At 47.7% G+C, this 22,319-nt stretch overlaps 1 protein-coding gene across 3 annotated transcripts; it reads left to right on the plus strand.

The window, feature by feature from the left end:
- The first annotated feature begins 7,403 nt into the window (after positions 1 to 7,403).
- ACKR3 (atypical chemokine receptor 3) lies at positions 7,404 to 21,810 on the plus strand. 3 transcript variants are annotated; one of them, XM_023228783.1, is made up of 2 exons: positions 7,404 to 7,512; positions 19,891 to 21,810. In XM_023228783.1, exon 2 carries the CDS (start codon positions 19,918 to 19,920, stop codon positions 21,004 to 21,006), a length of 1,089 nt encoding a protein of 362 aa, XP_023084551.1. In that variant the 5' UTR covers positions 7,404 to 7,512; positions 19,891 to 19,917; the 3' UTR covers positions 21,007 to 21,810. The 3 variants fall into 3 exon arrangements, with proteins under 3 accessions (XP_023084551.1, XP_023084550.1, XP_023084549.1); XM_023228782.1 differs by having other exon boundaries at positions 7,447 to 7,527; XM_023228781.1 differs by lacking the exon at positions 7,404 to 7,512 and adding an exon at positions 9,492 to 9,643.
- The last annotated feature ends 509 nt before the right edge of the window (positions 21,811 to 22,319 follow it).

A 22,319-nucleotide genomic window follows, 5' to 3' on the forward strand; every position in this document is an offset into this window, starting at 1 on the left:
AGTATACCTATGTACCCACCAATAAGGTCTAACAAATGTGAATATTTTTGCCTAAAAAATAAAAATATTGTAGAGACATTGAAAATATTCCTATGTATCTCCCTCCGTCTCATTTCCCTCTCTCTCTCCATACCACAGGGTAACCTCTGTCCTCAAGTTAATACATAGCCTTTCTTCATCTGTGGTTTTTTGTATAGCTGTACAAACAATATGTGCTTTGCTTTGAGTGCTTTAGAACTGTACAGAAATAGTATCACTTTATATGAACATTCTGCAACTTGCTTTTTTTAATTGGGGTAAAATTTAAAATGAGACTATTTTTTTTTTCCTGTCAAGTTGTAGGAATTCTTATATATTTTAAAGATTAACCCCTTACCAGATAAATGGTTTGCAAATATTTTCCCCCTTTCCATAGGTTGCCTTTTTACTCCGTTGATTGTTTCCTTTGCTGTGCAGGTTTTTAGTTTGATGTAATCTCAGTTGTTTATTTTGTCTTTTGCTGCATGTGCTTCTGATGTCATTGCCAAAATCAATGTCCTGACGCTTCTCCCCTTTGTTTCCTTCTAGTTTTACAGCTTCAGATCTGGGTATTTATCCAAAAGACTTGAAACTGGGGTCCTGAGGAGATACAAACACTTCCCAGTTCATTACAGCACTATTCACAGTATCCAAGGTAAGGAAACAGCCTAAATGTCCTTTGTCAGATGAATGGATAAAGAAAATGTGGTATATATATACAACAAAATATTACCCCGTCTTAATAAAGAAGGAAATTCTGATATACGTGACAACATGAATGAAACTTGACATTTTGCTAAGTGAAAGAAGCCTGTCACAGAAAGACAAATACTCCGTGATTCCATCTATATGAGGTATCTAAAAGAGTGAATCTCATGGAATCAAAGAGTGGAACGATGGTTACTAGTGGTGAGGGTTTGGGGGATGGGAGTTACTAACCAGTAAGCATAAAGTTTTCATGTATAAATGTATAACATTGTATCTAGTCAAAAATAATGTATTGTACACTTAAAAATTTGTTGAGAGAGTAGATCTCCTTTTAAGTGTTGTTACCACATTAAAATAAAATATAAAAAAAGAAGTATATGGAAAGAAAATGATAACAACACAAGTGAGTCTCCCAATCCATGAACAAGATCCTTCTCCATTTATTTTGTTTTTCTGTAATTTCCCTCGGGACTATTTTTGTTGTTTTCAGTGTAGAGGTCATGACTGTCGTTTGTTAAATCTATTCCTATGAATTTTATGTGTTTCAAGGTGACATACACAAACACAATTGACTTTTTTTTTTTTTTTTTTTTGAGATGGAGTCTCATTCTGTCATCCAGGCTGGAGTGCAGTAGAGTGACCTCCACCTCTCCACCTCCTGGGTTCAAACAATTCTCCTGCCTCAGCCTCCTGAGTAGCTGGGATTACAGGTGCATGCCACCATGCCTGGCTAATTTTTGTATTTGTAGTAGAGATAGGGTTTCACCATGTTGGCCAGGCTGGTCTTGAACTTCTGATCTCAGGTGATCCACCCACCTCGGCCTCCCAAAGTGCTGGGATTACAGGTGTGAGCCACCGTACCCGGCCACACAATTGACGTTTGTATACTGAGTTTGTATTCTTTGGCTTTTCTAAATTGACTTATTAGTTCTTGAAGTTGTTTTGTACACTTACCAGGATTTTCTGCATAAATAATCCAGTCAACTGATAATAAAAGTTGTTTTACCTCATTCTTTCCAATCCATATGGCTTTTATTTCTTTTCTTCTTCCTTTTGTATTAGCTAGAGCTTCTAGTACACTGTTGAAGGGAAATGGTGAAAATGAATGTCCTTGCTTTCTTCTCAATTTTAGAAGTGAAGTATTCAACCATTGAGTATGATGTTGGCTCTAACTATTCGTAGGAGGCCTACGTCAAATTCATACACATCGAATATCAAATTGGGGAAGTAAGTCAAATCAAAATCATTCTATTTTTAGTGCACTTCAAGTTGTTATCATGAATTGATTTTGAATTTTGTCAAATGCTTTATTTTAATAATTTAGCAAGTTATACTATTTTCAAATGTTAAACTTATTTTTCATTGCAGGTATAAATTCCACTTAGTCACAGTATATCATACATATTGTTGGATTTGCTTTGCTTTTTTATTTTTAAAGGGTTTTTTTAATCTATCTTTATGAAGGATATTGGTCTATAATGTTTTCTAGTAATGTTCAGTTATTTTCAGTTTGGGTCTCTCATAAATAGTCCTGCTGTAAACATTTTTGAGTATTTCTTCTGGGGCAATGTATACAGCTTGAAGTTGGGCATGTACTTTGCAGTGAAGTTTCTGGGTCACAGGTTATGAGCATGTTCAACTTTAGTGAATACTGCCAAAGTGGATGTGCCAATTCACATTCCTACCTTCAGGGACAGCAGTGCCCCTCAGAGTGTGAACTGTGAGCTATTTGTTATTAGATTGCAATGAGGTAAGTCCAGAAATTAAGCGTGAGCATTTAGAAACTTTTATAGAAATTTGATGTTGCTTTGACATCAAATATTGCTTTAACATAGGCTCTTCTCGTCCAGCAGTGCATTGACCAGTTTAGATGCTGTCACACTTGCATTATGAGGTGGGTGTGGGAGGAGCTTCACATGCAATGAGGACCATGTGTTTTGGTGTGCAATGGAAATTTAAAAGGAAAGAAAGGCTGGTCTCTCACCATGTAGCACTGGAGAAGCCTTCATGCATGAGAATTCTGGTGGTTCCACATCCTTGCTCACATTTAGTAATTTTCATGTTAGCCCTTCTGGTTGGTGTGCAGCTGGATGGCATTGTGACTACAGTTTGTATTTCCCCAATGACTAAGGAAGTTGCCCGCCTTTTCAAATGTGTATTGGTTTCAAATGTGTATCTACATATTCCTAGGTGTGAAGTACTTCCAATTTTCAAAGTACATGTGTTAAGTTTTCCTAAAACATTTACCCTGGATACTGTTCCCCTGCCCTCCTCCCATATTTCCATGATGAAGCAGGTGGGCAAAATATGGAGAGGACAAAAACCTGATTCACAAGTGTCATTCACCTGACTTTATTCATTTAGTCAGTATTTATGAGCGTCTGCCACGCGCCAAGCACAGTATGTGGAAACAGGGATGCAGAAATGAATAGAATAGAAATGTTCTTGTCCACTAGGGATTTATACTCCAGTTGTGGAGAAGATAGATAGTGCACTGATACCTCTGGATGGTAGTAAGTGCCATGAAAAAATAGGATAACAAGAGAGTAACTAGGATGGGAACATTCTTTGGTTAGAATGGCGAAAGAAGGTTTTCTAAAGTCATTATATTTAAGCCTGCATCAAAAAAATGAGAAGCAGGTGGCCAATAACAGGTCAGAAAGAGAATTCCAGGAAGCAGGAATGTCAAGTGCAAAGGCCCTGAGGTAGAAGCAAAGCGGTCTGAGGATTAATTAGAGAACACTCCTTTACTTTGGTGAAAATTGACACAATAGATGCCATAGACACCTAGTGCGGTGGATACTGGTGGTGCTGCTCCCAGATGCAGGGACCCCCTTAGGTTCTGATGTGCCCCTCCTTAACCGTTAATGTGGGTTTACTGCCCAGGCTTGTGACTGGAACTAACCTTTGAGAGACTGTCTGTAGGTGGGTTACTGGATCCACTGTGCCCACACAGGCTGTGATCAGGAAGTACCTGAGGGGCTGCACTCTCTCTCCTACCACCCAGCAGCCCTAATCTGGTAGATGGAGGATGTAGGGGTATGAAACCCCAGCCCCTGTGACAGCAGCTGGGGTGAGGCAGAAGAATAGGGTCTGGAGACAGGCAGCCTAAGACCCACCAGCCTCTGACTTCTTGGAATTGGATCGAAAGGAAAACTCCGCCTCTCCATGCCTGTGTGACAGGGGGCCAGAGGCCCCTCCCTCTACAAAATCCCCTCTCGGGAAATGCCTCTGATTGGTCAGAGGCCAAGCCTTCACTTCAGCCTGATTGGTCACAGGCCAACCCTTCATTCGCAGAAGGTGTAACCAGTTGGAGGCCTCTATTGGAGGCCTCTAAAGGGTACCTAGGGGTGTTACCAAATTCTTCTAGTTTAATAAAAACCCTAAAGAACATTGCAGTTGGGGCTCTGGAGCCGCCTGATGGATCCTGCTCCTACTTTGTGGAGTGTACTTTCGCTCAATACATTTGTGCTTTTGTTGCTTCATTCTTTTGCTGCTTTGTGCATTTTGTTCAATTATTTGTTCAGTGTGCTGAGAACCTGAATGACTCAGTCAAGACCCTCTATCTGGTAACAGGGGCAAACTCAGGGTGTCATTCAGGCTCAGAGAGCCATGGGGATCACACTGAGGCTGAGATGTAGCCAGAAATCATACCCTTGGTTGTCCTTTTCTATTTTCCTTCCTAGTTTTTTTTTTTTTTTTTTCTGAAAGCACTTCCTTAATAAATCAGTTGTCCCTGAACTCTTAACTTAGGGTCTGCTTTTGAGACTTAAAAAAGTCTGCAGTCTTAGGACTTAACAGCCCTGCTATAGGTTTCTACAATTGTTTTTCTTTTTCTTTTAATGATATATTTTTTTCTGTGGTACTAGGTAAGAGCATCAGGCACACTTGGGTTAGAATGCCAACTGCCATTCAGTCACAGCCACCCTTAGGAAGGTGACCTACTCTCTCTGGGCCTCAGTTTCCTCAATTACAAAAGTGGGGCAAAGACAGTGCCACCTTTATGGCTGCTCTGAAGATTAAATGAAAGAAGATAGGCAACATACTTAACAGAAAGATGGGAAAACAGTGAACACTCAGATTTACCTATGACTATTAAACCTTTCTAAACTTCATCAGAGAGTTCAAAAAAATGTTGTCAAGCCTTGGGATATATATCTGTTGCATTCCTTTAAAAATGTATGGTATCACTGGAATTTGGCTGGGGGCAGAGGAGAGAGGAGGAAGAGAAATAGCCATTCTAGGTAGTTGCAAGGTACCATTCATGTGCACCTTCTCATTCAATCCTGACAAGCACCCAATTAGAATAGAAGGTTCTATTATAATTATTAAAGATAAGAACCTAACACTCAAAGAGGCTGTTATCTGAGGAGACATGGTGTTGAAGAGGTTAAAATATGCCATTCCGGCGTATTGACTAAGTTCGACACTTTAAAAACGGCAGGTGCAACAAGATGACTTTGACCTTCCTGCTGTTTCTTAAAAGCAGAGGGTGAAATTCCTGTATGAAAGATGCCCTCCCTAGATGATGCAACATTTTTATATAGTCAAAGTTGAAACTGGGAGAATTCTGTACAGATCTGGTTACAAATAACTCTCATCTTTTAAGCCTCTCCACATACTTTAGTGGCTTCTTCACAACGAACTCTTCTCTGTCCAATCCACTGCATAAGTAACTGACTTCAGCTACTTCTTTGGGGCCTTCATTTCTTTATGAGGGCTCCTGTGCTGCGTGAAGTTTGTATTAAGTTTTTCTTCTCTTAATCTATCTTATGTGGATTAAATTCTTGGACCCAGACGGTACGCTAAGAGGATGGAGGTAGACTTTTCCCACCCCTACAGTGTGTATGTATCAGGGTTCCAAGCCAGGTTGTCTGGACAGAGGAACCCAGTTCCCTTGAGCTGAGGGGCGGTCTTTGCTTTTAGGCCCTTGCCCTGCAGAAGAGGCTTGGTGTTGCTCTTATTCTGGGGGAAGGTCCAGTCCCAGCTGAAATGACTCCCGCCACACCCAGCTACCAGATAATGAAGCTTCTTCCCAGGGTCACAACTCCAAGAATGAGGAACGCCTTGTCCTCAGGCCAGTGGCGCAGTTGAGCCTCTCTGGGGTCATATCACAGTCACCATAACTGCACTGTCTCCACTCTGATGGGGCTCCCAGAGCAGAGACCTTACCTGCCGCCGCTCTGGCCCACCAGGATCCTCGCACTTTTAAGTCAGGTGTGGTTTCAGGAAGAAGCTTGGTGGTCCCACATCTACAGGCAAAGCAGATCCCAGAGCAGAGAGAGCTGACCGCCTGCCCTGTGGGGTGTACAACCCCAGGTGCAGATAACAGACAGGGAAGGAGGGAGGAGCTTAGCTGAAAACCCCTCCTGACCCTTTTCCAATAGGCACTCAGGGGTAGCAAAACATCCAGGAACTTTGAGTTCTGGGTCAGCTGGGACAGCGTCCTGTTCGTGCCTTCTCTGAGTTTTCTATTAGGTGCCACCAAACACATTCCTACCCAAAGGAACCATTATGTAGGACCTTATTAAAAAGGTTAAAATATGCATTCTGGCATGGTAACTGTTTAAGTGAAAGGCACTTGAAAAACAGCAGGTGCAAGATCACTCTCCCCATACCAGAAGGAAAGACAGCATCCTTATCCTTAGGACTAGAAGCTGCCACCTAAAGAATACTGCATAGACCTCGTTAGAGTCACTCTAATCTTTTTAGTCACATTTTCAAAGTTTATTCTTATCTGTTCAATCCAGTATTTAAGTAGTGGACGCCAACTGCTTGCTCGGGTCTGCCCCCCCTCCCTCCCTCCCTTCCTCCCTCCCTTCCTTCTTTGCTCAGGCGTGCAATTTCTTTCTTTCTTTTTCTTTCTTTCTTGCTTTCTTGCTTTCTTTGCTCGGGTCTTTCTTTCTTTTCTTTCTTTCTTTCTTTTTTTGACGGAGTCTCGTTTCTTTTTCTTTCTTTTTTTTTTTTTTTTGACGGAGTCTCGCTCTGTAGCCCAGGCTGGAGTGCAATGGAGCAATCTCGGCTCACTACCACCTCCGCCTCCCGCGTTCAAGCGATTCTTCTGCCTCCGGAGTAGGTGGGATTACAGGCACGCGCTACCGCGCCCCGCTAATTTTTTGTATTTTTTAGTAGAGATGGGGTTTCACCATGTTGACCCGGCTGGTCTCGAACTCCTGACCTCGCGATCCGCCCGCCTCGGCCTCCCAAAGTGCTGGGATTACAGGCGTGAGCCACCGCGCCTGGCCGGGTCTGCATTTCTTTCTGAGGGCTCCCATGCCGCGTGAAACTTGCAGTGTGCTTTCCTCCTATTCATCTATCTTGTGTCAATTTAATTCTCGGACCCAGCCGGGACCCCTAGAGGATGGAGGTGGAGTTCTGCCCTTACACCGAAAACACAAACTTCCAAAACACGGACACTCTTCAAAACTTTGAAAGAGACCTTTTAGGTCCTAGGGCAATTGAATCTCGTTTTCTTAAAAAGCCCTGCTTGCTTACCCTCTCGTTTTCCCCCAGGACTGTTTTCTGGGACAGAGTGGGAGGCCCAAAGAGACAGCAAAGTTTAGGCCCTAAGCACCCAACTCCTCCTCCCAGGGTGCGAGCCTGCCCAGGGTTCCCGACCCACCCCGCCCCATTCCTCGCCGGCGCTTGGTCCGCCCCTCCCAGTCTGGAAGCCTCCTGCAGCCCGCCCGGCGGAACTAGGGGACGGGTGGGGAACGTCAAAGGACGAGGGCGGTGACCCCGGGGCCCGAATCCTCTAAGGCTCCCGGGTCGGGTGCCCGGCCGTGCGTGAGTGCGGAACAAGTATGGGCGCTGGGCCGTGCGTGGGTGCGGGGCGGGGTGCGGGCCCTGGGTGGGCGCGGCGCCGGGGCTGGCGGGGCAGGGCGTGGGGCTGTAGGAGGGCACGGGGCCGTGTGTGGCTGCAGGGCTGGGTTCAGACCGTGGGTAGGCGCGGGGCCGGCGCTGGCGGGGCAGGGCGCAGGCTGCTGCAAGGCGGCCTTGTGGATTCTGGCCCCGGAGCGAGGGCGGGCCCCGGACGCACGATGTGGCTTCTCCTTTTCAAAAAAACTGCGTTGCGTTTTCCTTCCTCCACGTTAGCAACTGCATCCTGTCAGGGGTCCCCCGTCCATGTGGCCTTTCTTCCAGCGACAGCACACTTAGCTCAGAACAGATTCGCACCCACTCTGTGTTTCCACCGGGCGCGCCGGCTCTGCCATGCGGAGCGCGTTCTTTGAAGGACAGGCCCCGGAGTCACCGCCACAGCCACAGAAAGCGGAAACCGAGCCTCTGTCCAGAGGGGATCCCAGTACATTTCCAGCAGGTTCAGACACAGGGTCCCCCACAAGAAGGAAACAGGACGGAAAAAGTCAGGACACGTATGTTGTGGAGGGTCGAGGTCTCGCCTAGATCTTGGGTGTGGGTAGTCGTAGCCGCTCGCAGTTTTCCTTTCCAGCATCTCTGGGGAGCCTGGAGATGTGCTCGGGGCCGATGTGACACGAAGAGTGATTGCGCCGCCCTGCAGAGGCGGTGGCGGGACGCTGCGCTCGGGCTGGGAAAGGCCGGCCCCAGGGCGACCCCTCCGGAGGCCCCCGGAGAGCAGGTGTGCGCCTCGCCTCCCGCTGGGCAGCCAGTTCAGGAGAAAAATGTGAAGCTTTTATCTAAACAAAATATTTCTTTTGTTAAGGGCTTTCTCCACACTGAGACTTTCTGGCCACGTGAGACTTTGACCTCCCCGTCCCCCAGATTCAGCGCTGGGACCGAGCGTCTGCTGTTATTTTTAGTAGAAGTATAAAAAGAATCTCTGAAAGTTTTAGCTCTGGAGAAGGCGTGAATACAGCTGGTGCCTTCAAACACTCCACTTGAGCCGCTCTTAAAGAACTCCAGGAGATGAGAAAGCAATACGAAAGCCAAAGCATTGCACATGAGGACGGGCTGGCGGGTGGCCTTTGGGTCCCTGTCTTATGGGTGATTTTTGTAAATGGGGCATTAGAGATGAGTATCGCCTGGATTACATTTTTAGGTTGAGTTCCTCCCATGGGGGGAACTTTAGGAATACGCTTCCAAATAAGAATGTAGATTTCCATAATTGTAGTAAAGTGTTTGCCAAACTCATCTCAGAAAAAGACATTATCGAAAGGCATTTATTATCTTCTTAATGCGTGTCTGGCACTGGGCAGACACTGTAGAATACTATCTTGATTAGAGTCTCAAGGATTTTGTGCCTGAAGTCCTTTTCAAATAAAAATATTCAAGTATAATCTATTATAGAGACTCTTTTTCCCCACTTTGGGGATATACGGTGTGGTATCGACTCATTGGTCATACCAAAACTGTTACTTCTGTTTTGGAGGAATTAGCAAAGAAAACCCAGGCTTAGCAAATCAACACCGAAGTTCAGAAGTTCAGAGTAATTTGGGAACAAAGTCTTCCCTGGAGCGAAGAGGCATTCACAGGAACTCTTGGTGTTAATGGGATTATTCAAGATATACCTGAGACCAGATAAATATTTGATGATTTTGCCAAGCACTAGAGTTTCTTTACAGTGTTTCTTTGGCTGACGTTTCCCCCACGGGGTTCGGACTTTGTGGCTTCATCAGATTTTGCAAATGAAAGAAGGCTGGGGTTTCCCAAGAGTGCGTTTGTGCAGGAAACAACAGACTAGTGAGGTTTACAAGAGGGGTGTGTTCTGTGTATGTGTGTGTGTGTGTGTCTGCCTGTGGGATGGGGGTGGCACGGGGGAGAGAGAGATGTGGGTTACAAAGCTGCCATCTAGAGGCTAGAGGCTCTTTCCTGCAGTGTATATAATGCAAGTCTGCAGCCAGCAGAGCTCACAGTTGTTGCAAACTGCTCAGCGCTAAGGGAGCCAGCGCACGGCACGCCAGGAAGGCGAGCGAGCTCAGCCAGCCGAGCCAGCCCAGAGGTAAGGAAACAGTGCTCGGGCAGCAGCTCTGCTTGGAAAGAAGGCATGGCTTCTGCTCTTAAGCCAAGGGGTCTTTTTCAAAGGACTTCTTTAAAATCGCTGAGATGGGTGCTTTTGAGTCTGCGGGTCTGGTTTCTAAAAACCCAGGCTGCACGTAGCTGCATTGCAAAGTGCTTTTGCTAATTCGGAGGGCTTCACCTTTCGCTTCAGAAAGCAAAGGGCAGTTTTCTTAAGTCACTTGCAGAAGGAAATTTCCTTGTGTATTTAGGAATCTGGTATTTATTTGCTGTGTGGCTATTTAAGCTCCAGTAAGCAGGGGAACTTTGCAAGAACACAGACTATCCATTCTGCCTGACCAATTTGGCATGGGGATTAGCTTGGCACCCACTGTTTACCTGTTTTGCTTCTAGTATATCAGTTTGGAAACAGATAAAATTGGCAGTAAATACGTAATTCCAGAACGATGAACACTTTATGAAGAGGCATCCTTAATGGAGCAGAAAACTGCTGAGAATCTTTCTGAGTCCAAGATGTATTTGAATTCAGTACTTTGGGGGATTTACCGGAGTCTGTAAGTCCGGAAGCTATAAACGTGAATGTTAAATACAGCCCGGTCTTCTCTTCTCTTGATGGCACGCTTGCTAATCTAATTTGAGTACTGTTCTCTTAGAAGGTGTTAAGTCCAACTTCAATTGTTGGGAGTGGGGGGAGGGGGAGCACACACACACAAGTCTACTATTTTGCAATTTAAATATACTCTTCAGGTAAAATGTGGATTTTGTTCAATTTTGTTGGCATGTGCAAAGATTCAAGGAGTGACTGAGAGAACTTTGGAGTGAGGTCAGGAATGGGTGGTTAGCCAAGACTTGTAACTTCCAGGGAGAATGAGAAGTTGTAAAAGTCAGACTGGCTGTCTCTCTTTCTCTCTTCCTCTTTCTGTCTTTCTTTCTTTCCTTTTGCTCACAACAGGATTACTTAGTTTTTCCAAAGTGGGAGAGAGCTTCCTTAAATGGTTTACAGCCCTTTGAATGTATTTGGTGCAGTGACATCCCCTGAAATTTCAGTCTGCAACGTCTCAACATGGTCACTTTGTTCTTTTCTTTTTTAAAGGCAGATGCTGCCTTTAGTGTCCCTTTATTTATTACAGGAAAAATGTGGACATCAGCTAGGCACGCCTAGCAAAGAAAGTGGAGGCTGCTGGTTTCTGTGCTTTAACTTTCCATAGATTTTAAATGAATAAACTGCTCGTCCTTCTTTCATCAGAATATGAGCTTTCCCCAGATGGAAAGCCTTTTTCTAAAGCAAAGTTGCACATGGGAGCTCTAGCTTGGAAACAATTTGCTCTTTTTTCCCCAGTCTCTGCCATAAACACTTGAATGTGCATACAACTGCAGAGCTTAATGCCACAACCTCCAGGAGATTGGGGGGGAGGGGGAAGCTGCCCAGGATGGGGGTGGGAAAGCAAAGGAAAATGGAGAAATGGCTGTAGTTTGCTGCCCATCAGCCTTTTTCTTTTAAGGGGCAGACATTGCAGTCGTCGTTTTAGAAAAGTTCCATAAAGTATCGCCAAGGCAGCATGCCTGTGCAACACACACAGGATTTTGGGGGTGTGTTTCCTCCGTATTAACAGCGAGTCGTTGAAGCGTTGAGAAGGTATTATGATTTTTAATCAGGCCCAGAACAGGCCAAGTATAGGCTTTCTGAATGAAAAAAACAAAAAACAAAAAACAAAACAAAACCAAAAAAACCAGAAAACAAAAAACCCTACTTAATCAGGAACAGAGGCTTTTTGTGTGATCATTTTAGGGAGAGAGCTCCTGTTTTCAAGTCGATGTGAGGGAAATTGGTTGAAGTTCCTCAAACCTGAGGCTGAAGGGCAGTCACTTTATAAACCTTAAGAGTAACCGAGGGGAAAGAAAAAGATCTCAAAGATTGCAAAACTTTAGATTTTTATCAGTGGTTTTGTACAACATGAGGGGAATTTGGGGCCAGAAGGCATTTGTACCTTTAAACCAGGCAACCAAAGAACTTAGTTTTACTCTTAGAAGCAAGAACAGTATTAAAATGCCTTCAATTGGATTGCATGTGTGTAGGTATAATTTAGAAAGAAACTAAAGATTGTGTCATGTCAAGTGTTATTAAAGTCCAGGAAAGAAAAGACAAAGCTCCAGGACACGTATTTTCTGTTGAAATAAAAGCGAGCAAGCCAGAAATAGACAGATCAGGACAGGGAGGGGTGCAGGGGCTGGCCTTGATTTTGGATACTTGATGGTTTCCTGCAGGGAATATTTGATGCTTTTATCTACTAATTTGGAAGTGGGGGAAAAAAAGGCACTATTGCTTCGATATTAAAGTGATCAGGGAATTGCATAATTTTAAGGTGACAATTTTAAAGAGCCGCAAGTAGTTTTGGAAGCAGACTGTGGTTTGTTCCAGGCACTGAAAAAGTGGAGGGGGGCTGAGACTATCTCAGGTGGCCTTGAACCGCTGTTGGCAAAGGGACAGATAACGAGCCCAGGGCAGCGTGGGGGACTTTGCGGTTTGAAGTCTGGGTCAGCCAGATAGGAAGCATATTTTGCTTTTCCTGCTATAGCAGAGATGTGGGTATCCTCCCTCAGTTGTAGATGCAGAGCCTAAGTTTGCACAGCATCCTCCTGGGAAACCCTTTGTGTCTGGCTGAGGGCGGGGGGTGAGGAGGCTCTCCTAGCCTGGCTGACCTCCCACTGCCTCGTCCTCGTCCTAAGCTGGGTGGGAATCAGGGCTCTGATTACAGTGGGCCAGCCCAGACGCCAGCCTTTGTGACGTGGGAATCTCTGGACCTGCTCTTGTGGGGAGAGCTTTGCTTCCCTGTCGGGCAGCTGAGCACAATAGACCAGATCAGGTTTCTGGATGTAGGATTTATTTGATCCACCAAATCCTTAAAGTGGACGAGGATGCCCCACGTGTTCATGTGAAGTATGTCTAAGGACCCTGAGAAGAGGTGGACTGTATCTGAATCAGGGTATAGAGTTTTCTGTAGTTGCTGTTGTTGTTGAGTTCTCAATGAATTCAAAGCAGGTATGTACTTGCATAAAATAAGATCACTCGGGTCACTGGTGAATGTGCAGTTGAGACTGTTTTCCATTTGCTGGCGGCAGAGGTGCCAGATAGCTCTCCATTCTGCTATCAGCCCTAGCGGATAGTCACAGAGAGTCCACCTGGGCCGAAGCTTCCGTGGGTTTCTCCTGTAGGTTACTTGGTTGGTTTCCCCATAGATTTGATGTAGCGTTGGTTAAAAACACACAGAGACACACACATGCCCACGCACACCCCACTCAGTGATGCGCAGTTGCCTGATGGTTCTTCAGAGGTAGTGTGGATTCTCCTGATCTAACTTTCAGGCTCAGCGTAAGCTGGGGCTGGCCTGGTGGAAGAGGTATTATCTGCTCAAAGAGACCAGAGCGTTTGCTTTTGTAGCATGACTCCCGCTGGAAAGTCCCTGGAGATGTTGGAAAGGGGAAGAGAACTCTGTTCTCAGCTACAAGCCTGCCATAACCCAGTCTCTTCACCTGGCCTGGCCTCAGTTGCTAGGTGTGCAAACAGTGAGGGCCACTGTCCCAGCTCTTGTCTGGGACAATACCAAGTTTCTTCATGAAATTGCTTTGTAGGACACAGGTCTCACACTGCAGAAAGCCAGTGAAGGAGGAGAGGTCCTGCAGGGCCCACAGGGCCAGAGGGCCAGAGGGCCCCTCGTTTGGGAGCTGGTCCTGGGGCCCCAGGCCTGGCCTGAGTTATCTTATCTGTGCCACTGTAGAGGAGTGACGTGTGTGTAGCAGCCTGGTCTGCACCCAGCTACCAGAGCACCCCACTGCAAAGCCGCCTGTGGGGTTCGTATCACCTCCATTCTCAAAGCTTCCTCTGCCCCAAAGCCATGGCCTTGCTCTAGACCTTCCTGGTTCCTGCATGGACAAGCCCAGGCCACATTCCTTGCCCACCCTTTCAGGCCCAACCCTTACCTCCATCTGCTCTTTGTGGAGAGTCCTTGCCTCAGCCAGGCTGGGTGACTTTACCCATGGCTGTGCCTTCCTGGAACATCCTTGATCACCACTACCTCCTTGAAGGCCCCATAAGCCACCAGAGTAGAAACCCCTCATCTTCCTGCTGCAGGGGCATGCACCACCTTGCTCATGCCTGGGAGCTGATGGGCCTGCGTGCCTTCCCAGCTAGCCGGTGGGGTCTCGGGGATTGCGGGGAGATGTTTCTGATCTGTTGTCTTCACATGCCCCAGAGCAGTGCCCCCTCGAACAAGAGGCTCAATCCGCCAACACCAGCTTGGTGACGATTTCAGAAAAGTCTCTCCTGGACGCCCGTCTCCGCTGCTGGCCACGGGGTCTGGTCTCGGTGGACCATGATTAACTGCTGGCTCATTGAGCACCTACTGTGTACAGCTGTAGCTGTATAGCTGTAGCTACATAAAGTTACAGAAGACTTGGTGGGGGGTGCGGGGCTTGGTAGGAATGAGGTGGAGGGGCAAGAAACGTGAACAACGTCATGGTACAAAAGACGTTCCAGAATAGAGATGTGCAGTATGGAGAAGGTGGGAGAATCAGAAGGGCAGAGGGCATCAGTGGGGAGGAGTCTGTGGTTGGAGACTGCAAACATCTGGAAGGGAGTTTGGGGGAACACTGGCTGGGTGCCTGAACACATGGCATTCTCTGGAAGGAACTAACCAGCGTGAGGACATACTGATTGCATACTTAGCCACCACCCATGGAGGCTCTAAACCTGAGTGCCTCTAATTCTGGCTTCACCCTCAGCTTGCAGAGTGAGCCCAGGGAGACCATTTGGATGCAGCTGAATACCCCAGGCTGCTTGCCGCAGCACGGTCGTTGTCAAGGATACTTGGTTGATGAATAAAAAATCCCAGAAACGAGAGGTGAATCTCCGGGAAAAGTCCTGCAATTGACAAGAGGAGCCCCATCTGGGTGTGAGTGACAGAAGAGTCCCTTTGCAGGTCACAGGCCAGAAGGGATGGAGGGCTGGACAGGTGCTCGCCATCACTGGCCACAGGAAAGTTCTCTCCCTGTCACTGCAACGTGCGACAGGGCCGCTAAAAAGGTGACCCCCGTACGAAGGAATGAATGAGATAAAACAGAGCAGGCGCTGGGAAAAAGGGAATGAAAGCTGACGTTCACTGCTTTTCGTTCTCCCTTGGGTCTCTGTGGTCCAGGAAAATGGAACATGAACCTCGATTGTTTGCGGACCATTCCTCCCTTTATGAACATTTACATAATTCTTGATGTCAAATTTCAAATAACACAGGAGTTTATAGAGTAAAAACTACAAGTCTCCTTTTGTTCCCTCCTCCTACCCTCCCGGCCCCAAGTTTAATACTTGCAGGTCTTTTTCTATGCCTTCGTGCACATATATTTACATATAAAAATACATAAATGTAATTTCTGTGTGTCTTTCTGCATAGCTGGGATTGTGCTGTGTGTGTGCGTCTGCGCATTGTCTTTCACTGAACAGCATGCCGTAACTCTCCCTGTGCATGAAGGGAGGCCTCCCTCTCACAGCTGTATTATATTCCAGATGGAGACACAGGCTTTACTGAGTCATGCCTCTGTTGAAAGACATTTATGTTGTCTCCAGTGTTTGCTCGTAAATAAATACTGCTTTAAAAAGCATCTTGTGTACATTTGGAGACACATGAATATTTTGAGGAGAGAAATGTGTGAATTTGTATCATCACAGAACTGGAAAGAAATGTCTTTTGTTCTGCTCTCCCTCCCCTTCCTTCCCCCTGGAATCTTTTACGCAGAAACCTTAGAACCTGAGTGTCCGAAGTGGGTCTCCTTCCTCTGCCTGCCCTGGCGTGGGCACTGAGGCCATAGAAACCCAGTCAGTGGGCAGGTTTGATTCACACCCAGAAATGTTTCTTAGACCCTGGCCTCAAGCGGGAATGGAATTGCTGGTTGATTCCAGCAGAGGGTGACTGGTCTAAGTGGAATGTCTCCTTCAGACCCTGTGGCTATCGGCTGTCCCAGCTTCCCAGCATCAACAGACCCGGCACAGGCTGAGAGGCATTCAGAATGTATACAAGGGCCCACGGGCTGGCCCATCCAGATCTGTGCGGAATGCAATCAGCGCTTTCTGTATGGGATGAGGTAATCCCCTGCTTTTGCTTGAGGGGACCTGTGATTTCTGTGTAGGGCCCTCTGGGGTTCATTAGAGGCCTCCCTCCCTCTCCACTTTCAGATTTTGCAGGGAGCTTTGTCAACCAGGCCTTTGGGAACCAGGGGCCCTGGGTACACATTGCATAGTTTGCCCTATGAGGCTTTTGTTCCTATCAGGGATTCTGAGAGTGTCACTTGTTAAGGTCTAAGCAGGTAATTTAGGAAGGTTCTTTGCTCCAATGGCGGACGCACACCATCAGTGAATGGTGTTCAATGCAAGTGGGCCCTGCCCACCCTAAACGTCCTGCACGCAGGCTGGGGCAGCCAGAGCCTTTGTCGCAGACCACATTCCATGTTACATGGCATTTCCCTGTTTTGAATAAGGGGATTGATTGTCTTTGTCAAATAATAATCTGTTTTCTGGAGACAGCCCTTGTTTCTGAAACCTAATGCATGAAAAATACCGAAATGACGAAAGGCTGAGCTATTGTATGACACTTTTTTTGTTGTTGTTTGTTTTATTTAGCTCCCATTTAAATTTGCAGAGGACTTGATGGCTGCACTGTCTGCTTAATCTCCCTTTTCGCTATGCTTTCCTTTATCTGACCACTGGAGCCTTTGGTGGTGGGAAGGAAGAGGCTGGTCCAGGCCCCTAGAGGAAAGCAGGTGATCAGGGTGTGGACCTCTGACTTCGTTTCCTGGCCAGGCCGGTCCCAGTGTGGGCTGCTGTTCCTTGGACTGACTGGTGGTTAGTGATTGAGGATCGGTGATCGGTGATCGGTGGCTGATGATTGGTGGCCGGTGATCGGTGGGGCAGTGAGGAGCTCCAGCCTCTGCTCTCTCATTCAGCCCTTGGGCAGCAACAGCCACACCCTGGTTGGAAGTTTCCCACTGTGCCACCCAGGAGGGGAGAAGCAGGAAAGAGGGGAGGACCGCCGAGCGGGGAAGTGCCTATCTCAGAAATATTATTTTTGACTCAGAGGACCAGTGGTCCCTAAATCAAATTTTCTTTGCCCAAAGAGGCAGAGGTAGAAAGCCAAGGACTGGATGGGGGTCTCTGAGCCCTTTTCCACCTCTCAGTCCCACTCTGGGCTCTGAGAATACTGAAGGCTGCTGGTAGCTCAAAGCGGGTGAGTGTCTGTTTTGTGCTAAGAATGGAGGAACTGGAAGGAAGGACACACTGGAGATGTGGGAACCAGGCGTCTTCTCACTGAGTGACCTGGCCTCCTGCAGGGGCCGTCCATGCCGAGCAGTGGCCGGGCACCTGGCCAGCCGGCACCTGACATGTCTCTACACTGGAGGGCGAGTAAGACCTGAGCCAGAGGACTGTCACCGTGGTGGGGGAGAGAGGTGGGGTGGATTCGGGATCCAAGTTCTAGCGAACAAAGACTGAGGGTCACTTCTTTCTAGCCCCTGTGAATGGCCCAAGCCCCAGGATTTATGGCAGCTTCTGCTGAGTGGCTGTGCCAGTGGGGACAGAGCAGGGAGCCCAAGCCAGGCGCCAGCCGAGCTGCCCTCTGGACCCAGCTGCTGTCCCTGCTGCTGCCTAGCTGTGGGGCCGTCCTCCATTCAAGCTTTTCTGCTCCCCGGGACTCTGGGGTCAGAGAAGATCACGGGTGAAAGTGTTTTGGAAACCAAGCCATGATGCAAATGTGTTTTGTTTTAAGGAAATGGGACAAAGGAAAAGGTGGTTGCAGTAGAGCCATGTGGGAGAGCAAAGGTGAAATCCTTGTCTGCTGGAATCACAGGGTGGAGAGTGGAACATCAGCTCTGGGTGGTGGCCAAGGGAAGGTGGAGATAGTAGCTTCAAGGCACAGCCTGGGGCTGGCTGTCTGCCCTGGGGCTGGCTGTCCGTCTGGCAGGCCAGGGTTTCCTCAGCTCCCTGCTGGGCCTGTGTCCTTTTGGAGTTCTAGAGCTGCGTCTTAGGACAGGTGCGCCGAGCCTCCTACTTTGAGTTTCTGTCCTGACCTTGACCTTGCTCGCCTCCACGGGCACCCTCCCATGCTTGGGTATCAGGGCTTGTCATAAGTCAGTGGTCACAGGGCTTGATTCCTCCTAGTGGGTGACTCTGAGGACAGCCAGGCCTCCCGCTGCAGGACCAGCGTGGTTCCCTCCATGGAGGGCTTTCAGAGTGGGGAGGGCATGCGGCTGTCATGGGAGGCCCAGCGCTTTCTGTTGGCCGTGGAGGACACTGAGTCAGGTTAGGTCACCAGGAGGGGACCCCACGGTGATTCCCATCCTGCAGAGGGAAGTGCCCAGAAGCCTGCAGCAGTCTCCACTAAGTGGGGTTCAAGCGAGGTCCTCTGCTGTGAATGATGGGGCAGTGGAGCCGAGGCCGCGCAATTTCTCACTTTTCAGGGATTCTGTTCATGTCGTCCCAGAGGAGAAACGCATCGAACAACCCAGTCTCTGTGTGAGCCTGTGAGTCTCCCTCCACCGGGGGTATTTATTACTCAGCCAGTAAAGCCAGTTTTCAAGGGGAGTAGAATTAAACCAGGTTCTGCTTTTTGCTAAAGGGAAAAACGGCTCGCCTCAGGTGGGAGAATCCCCAGGGTTCTTTCTTCTTGGCCGGGGAGGGAGAAGGGGGAGACGTTTTACTGAGCATCGTTTTACTGAGCATCGGCTAGGGCCAAGCTCTGAATTAGGCCTTTTCTTCTTAGGCTATCTGTGAGATAGGTGCTGCTGTCCTGGGGAGGAGGATGCAGACAGATTAACTCTTAAGGTAAATGCTAATGAAGAGAGGAGCCAGAATTCCAAGCCAGGAATGTCTGATCTCGGAGTGGGCGGCTTCCCAGCTGTGGCTTTGCGTCCTGCTAGCGTAGCTACCTGGACAGTGATCCCCTGACCGTTGTCCTTGATCTTCCAGGAGATTCTCAAATGTAACCTGGAATCCACTTTAAATGAACTTGGTAAATAGTGACTTGACCCTAGGCCAGTCATTACCTGGGACAAGAGAGGGGGAAGGGCATCCACCTGACTATGTCACTGTCAACTGCATCCTTGGGCTGAGGTTTTGATTTTACAGTGGGGTTCAGGCAGGGCCAATTGCTGACCCAGGACCATGGCCAGGAGGGAATGTCAGGGCCTTCCCATGGGCAGACTGACAGTAGAAGACAGCCCCTGTCAGACTATCTGGAGAAATCACTGCCAGATAACAGTGGTATCCTGTGGCTGAATTCTGGCTGGCAGTGAAATGGTGATGGAGTGTTGGTCTCACCTCAGGTCAGCAGGGAAAACAGTTGGGAAAATCGTCAGCCCTCCTGAAATGCAGCAGGTGGTGGTTTTTGCGCTTTGAGTCTTGGCACACTTTGCTCTTGAAGCAGTTGAACAGATAAAGGAATGGAAAAACAGGTGCTGATGCAGAGCTTGAGACAGCTGCTTGGTTGCCCTTCATTGAAAACCACACTGTGAACCCAGAGTCTTCAGGTTTGGGGTGCGGTGAAGCTGTGGGCCACCTTTCATAGGCTCACTGTGTTTCCAGAGGCTTTGTGACTGCACACTGGGGCTGCCCGAGAGCCAGGTTTACATGTGAATTTAGCAGAAAAGTAAAGAGTGCTGAGTCACATTTTAAATGCAAATTTGGAGGAGGATTTGAAATGCTTTCATTAAGACACCAAAGCAGGACACTTGTAATACAGCAGTGCCAGGAGCAGACAACCCTGCCATTCTTTGGGGACGTAGATAAAATGGCTCCACTGTCCCCTGCTGAGAGCGAGCAGGCCATCAGCATCGCGGTGGCTGGGGCTCAGCTGCCTGACGTTTCTTTGGCCCTTGTACTGTGTTGATTTCACACCCTGGGCACAGCCAGACTGGCGGTGTCTTGAGAACATAGCCATGAAAAGATGGAGAAAGCAAACACAGTTTCTGTCTTGGAGCACCACATGGATTTAGATTCGGAGTATGGTTTATTTTGTTTTGGAGAGTTTTATTATGGATTTTTTTTTCTCCCTTTGTTGCAAAGACATTACAGAGCTAAACCCAAACAGCTGAGCCTATCAGGGTCCCGGAAAAGCATTTTGCCTGAAACTGGAGTTTTTCCTAATGAAGTGACTTTTCTCTTCCATCTTCTTTGTTTGCTTGGTTTTCTCGTAGGTCATTGGATTGCCCGCCCTCAGAACGATGGATCTGCACGTCTTCGACTACTCGGAGCCAGGGAACTTCTCGGACATCAGCTGGCCATGCAACAGCAGTGACTGCATCGTGGTGGACACGGTGATGTGCCCCAACATGCCCAACAAAAGTGTCCTGCTCTACACGCTCGCCTTCATTTACATTTTCATCTTCGTCATCGGCATGATTGCCAACTCCGTGGTGGTCTGGGTGAACATCCAGGCCAAGACCACAGGCTACGATACGCACTGCTACATCCTGAACCTGGCCATCGCCGACCTGTGGGTTGTCCTCACCATCCCAGTCTGGGTGGTCAGCCTCGTGCAGCACAACCAGTGGCCCATGGGGGAGCTCACGTGCAAGGTCACACACCTCATCTTCTCCATCAACCTCTTCGGCAGCATCTTCTTCCTCACGTGCATGAGCGTGGACCGCTACCTCTCCATCACCTACTTCACCAACACCTCCAGCAGCAGGAAGAAGATGGTACGCCGTGTCGTCTGCGTCCTGGTGTGGCTGCTGGCCTTCTGCGTGTCTCTGCCAGACACCTACTACCTGAAGACCGTCACGTCTGCGTCCAACAATGAAACCTACTGCCGGTCCTTCTACCCTGAGCACAGCATCAAGGAGTGGCTGATCGGCATGGAGCTGGTGTCTGTGGTCTTGGGCTTCGCCGTTCCCTTTTCCGTCATCGCCGTCTTCTACTTCCTGCTGGCCAGAGCCATCTCGGCGTCAGGTGACCAGGAGAAGCACAGCAGCCGGAAGATCATCTTCTCCTACGTGGTGGTCTTCCTCGTCTGCTGGCTGCCCTACCACGTGGCGGTGCTGCTGGACATCTTCTCGATCCTGCACTACATCCCTTTCACCTGCCGGCTGGAGCACGCCCTCTTCACAGCCCTGCACGTCACACAGTGCCTGTCGCTGGTGCACTGCTGCGTTAACCCTGTCCTCTACAGCTTCATCAATCGCAACTACAGGTACGAGCTGATGAAGGCCTTCATCTTCAAATACTCGGCCAAAACAGGGCTCACCAAGCTCATCGATGCCTCCAGAGTCTCAGAAACGGAGTACTCTGCCTTGGAGCAGAGCACCAAATGATCCGCCCTGGAGAGGCTCTGGGACGGGGTTGCTTGTTTTTGAACAGGGTGACGGGCCCTGTGGTGTTCTAGAGCAAAGCAAAGTAGCTTCGGGTCTTGATGCTTGAGTGGCGTGAAGAGGGGAGCACGTGCCCCCTGCATCCATTCTCTCTTTCTCTTGACGACGCGGCTGTCGTGTGGCTGTACGCGCCGACAGTTTTGCAACAGGCAGGGCTGTGTCGTGCAGCAGTGCTGTGCATCAGAGCCAGCTGAGGACGGGCTTGCCTGGACTTCTGTAAGATAGGATTTTCTGTGTTTCCCGAATTTTTTATATGGTGATTTGTATTTAAATTTTAAGACTTTATTTTCTCACTATTGGTGTACCTTATAAATGTATTTGAAAGTTAAATATATTTTAAATATTGTTTGGGAGGCATAGTGCTGACATATATTCAGAGTGTTGTAGTTTTAAGGTTAGCTTGACTTCAGTTTTGACTAAGGATGACACTAATTGTTAGCTGTTTTGAAATTATATATATATATACATATATATAAATATATAAATATATGCCAGTCTTGGCTGAAATGTTTTATTTACCATAGTTTTATATCTGTGTGGTGTTTTGTACCGGCACGGGATATGGAACGAAAACTGCTCTGTAATGCAGTTTGTGACGTTAATAGTGTTGTAAAGTTACATTTAAAAAAAACAAAAAACTGTTCCGGACTGCAAATCTGTGCACACAACGAACAGTCGCATTTCAGAGAGTTCTCTCAATTTGTAAGTTATTTTTTTTAATAAAGATTTTTGTTTCCTAAAAATGCATCAAGTCTCAGTTTTAAAAGTGTGTTTTGGCACTTGAGTAGCATGCGTGGTAGTAATACATGGATAGATACGGCACACACAGGCCAACTGAATGAAGATTTTAGAAAAAGAGTGGTACCGTAAAGCAAAAGCCACGAGGTTGACTTGTTTGAAATGATATAAAAAGAAAAACACTTGAGCATACTGCATAGTTTTTATTCATGTATTTATTTTTTATTTTCAGGCAGTAACGTGTTTGGTGGGGGGGGGGGGGGGGGATTTCTAGGGTCCAGCGAGATGGTCGTGGAGAGAAGGCTGGCACAGAGAAGGTGCCACTTGCTGTCCAGACAGGAGAGTTTCAGGTTGCGGGACTGGTGTCCTCATCTCTACCACCTGCATGCTTCCAGGGCCTGTGCAAAGCCCCTTAAATCTCCTCTGCTAAGGTAAACATCTCCAGGGGCAACACTTCCTATTCAAAGTCTTCATTTAAACTGTGCCAATCAGCTACCCTCTTGAGGCCACACAAAGAG

The sequence above is a fragment of the Piliocolobus tephrosceles genome, chromosome 11 (genome assembly GCF_002776525.5).
Source record: "Piliocolobus tephrosceles isolate RC106 chromosome 11, ASM277652v3, whole genome shotgun sequence".
Lineage (NCBI taxonomy): Eukaryota > Metazoa > Chordata > Mammalia > Primates > Cercopithecidae > Piliocolobus > Piliocolobus tephrosceles.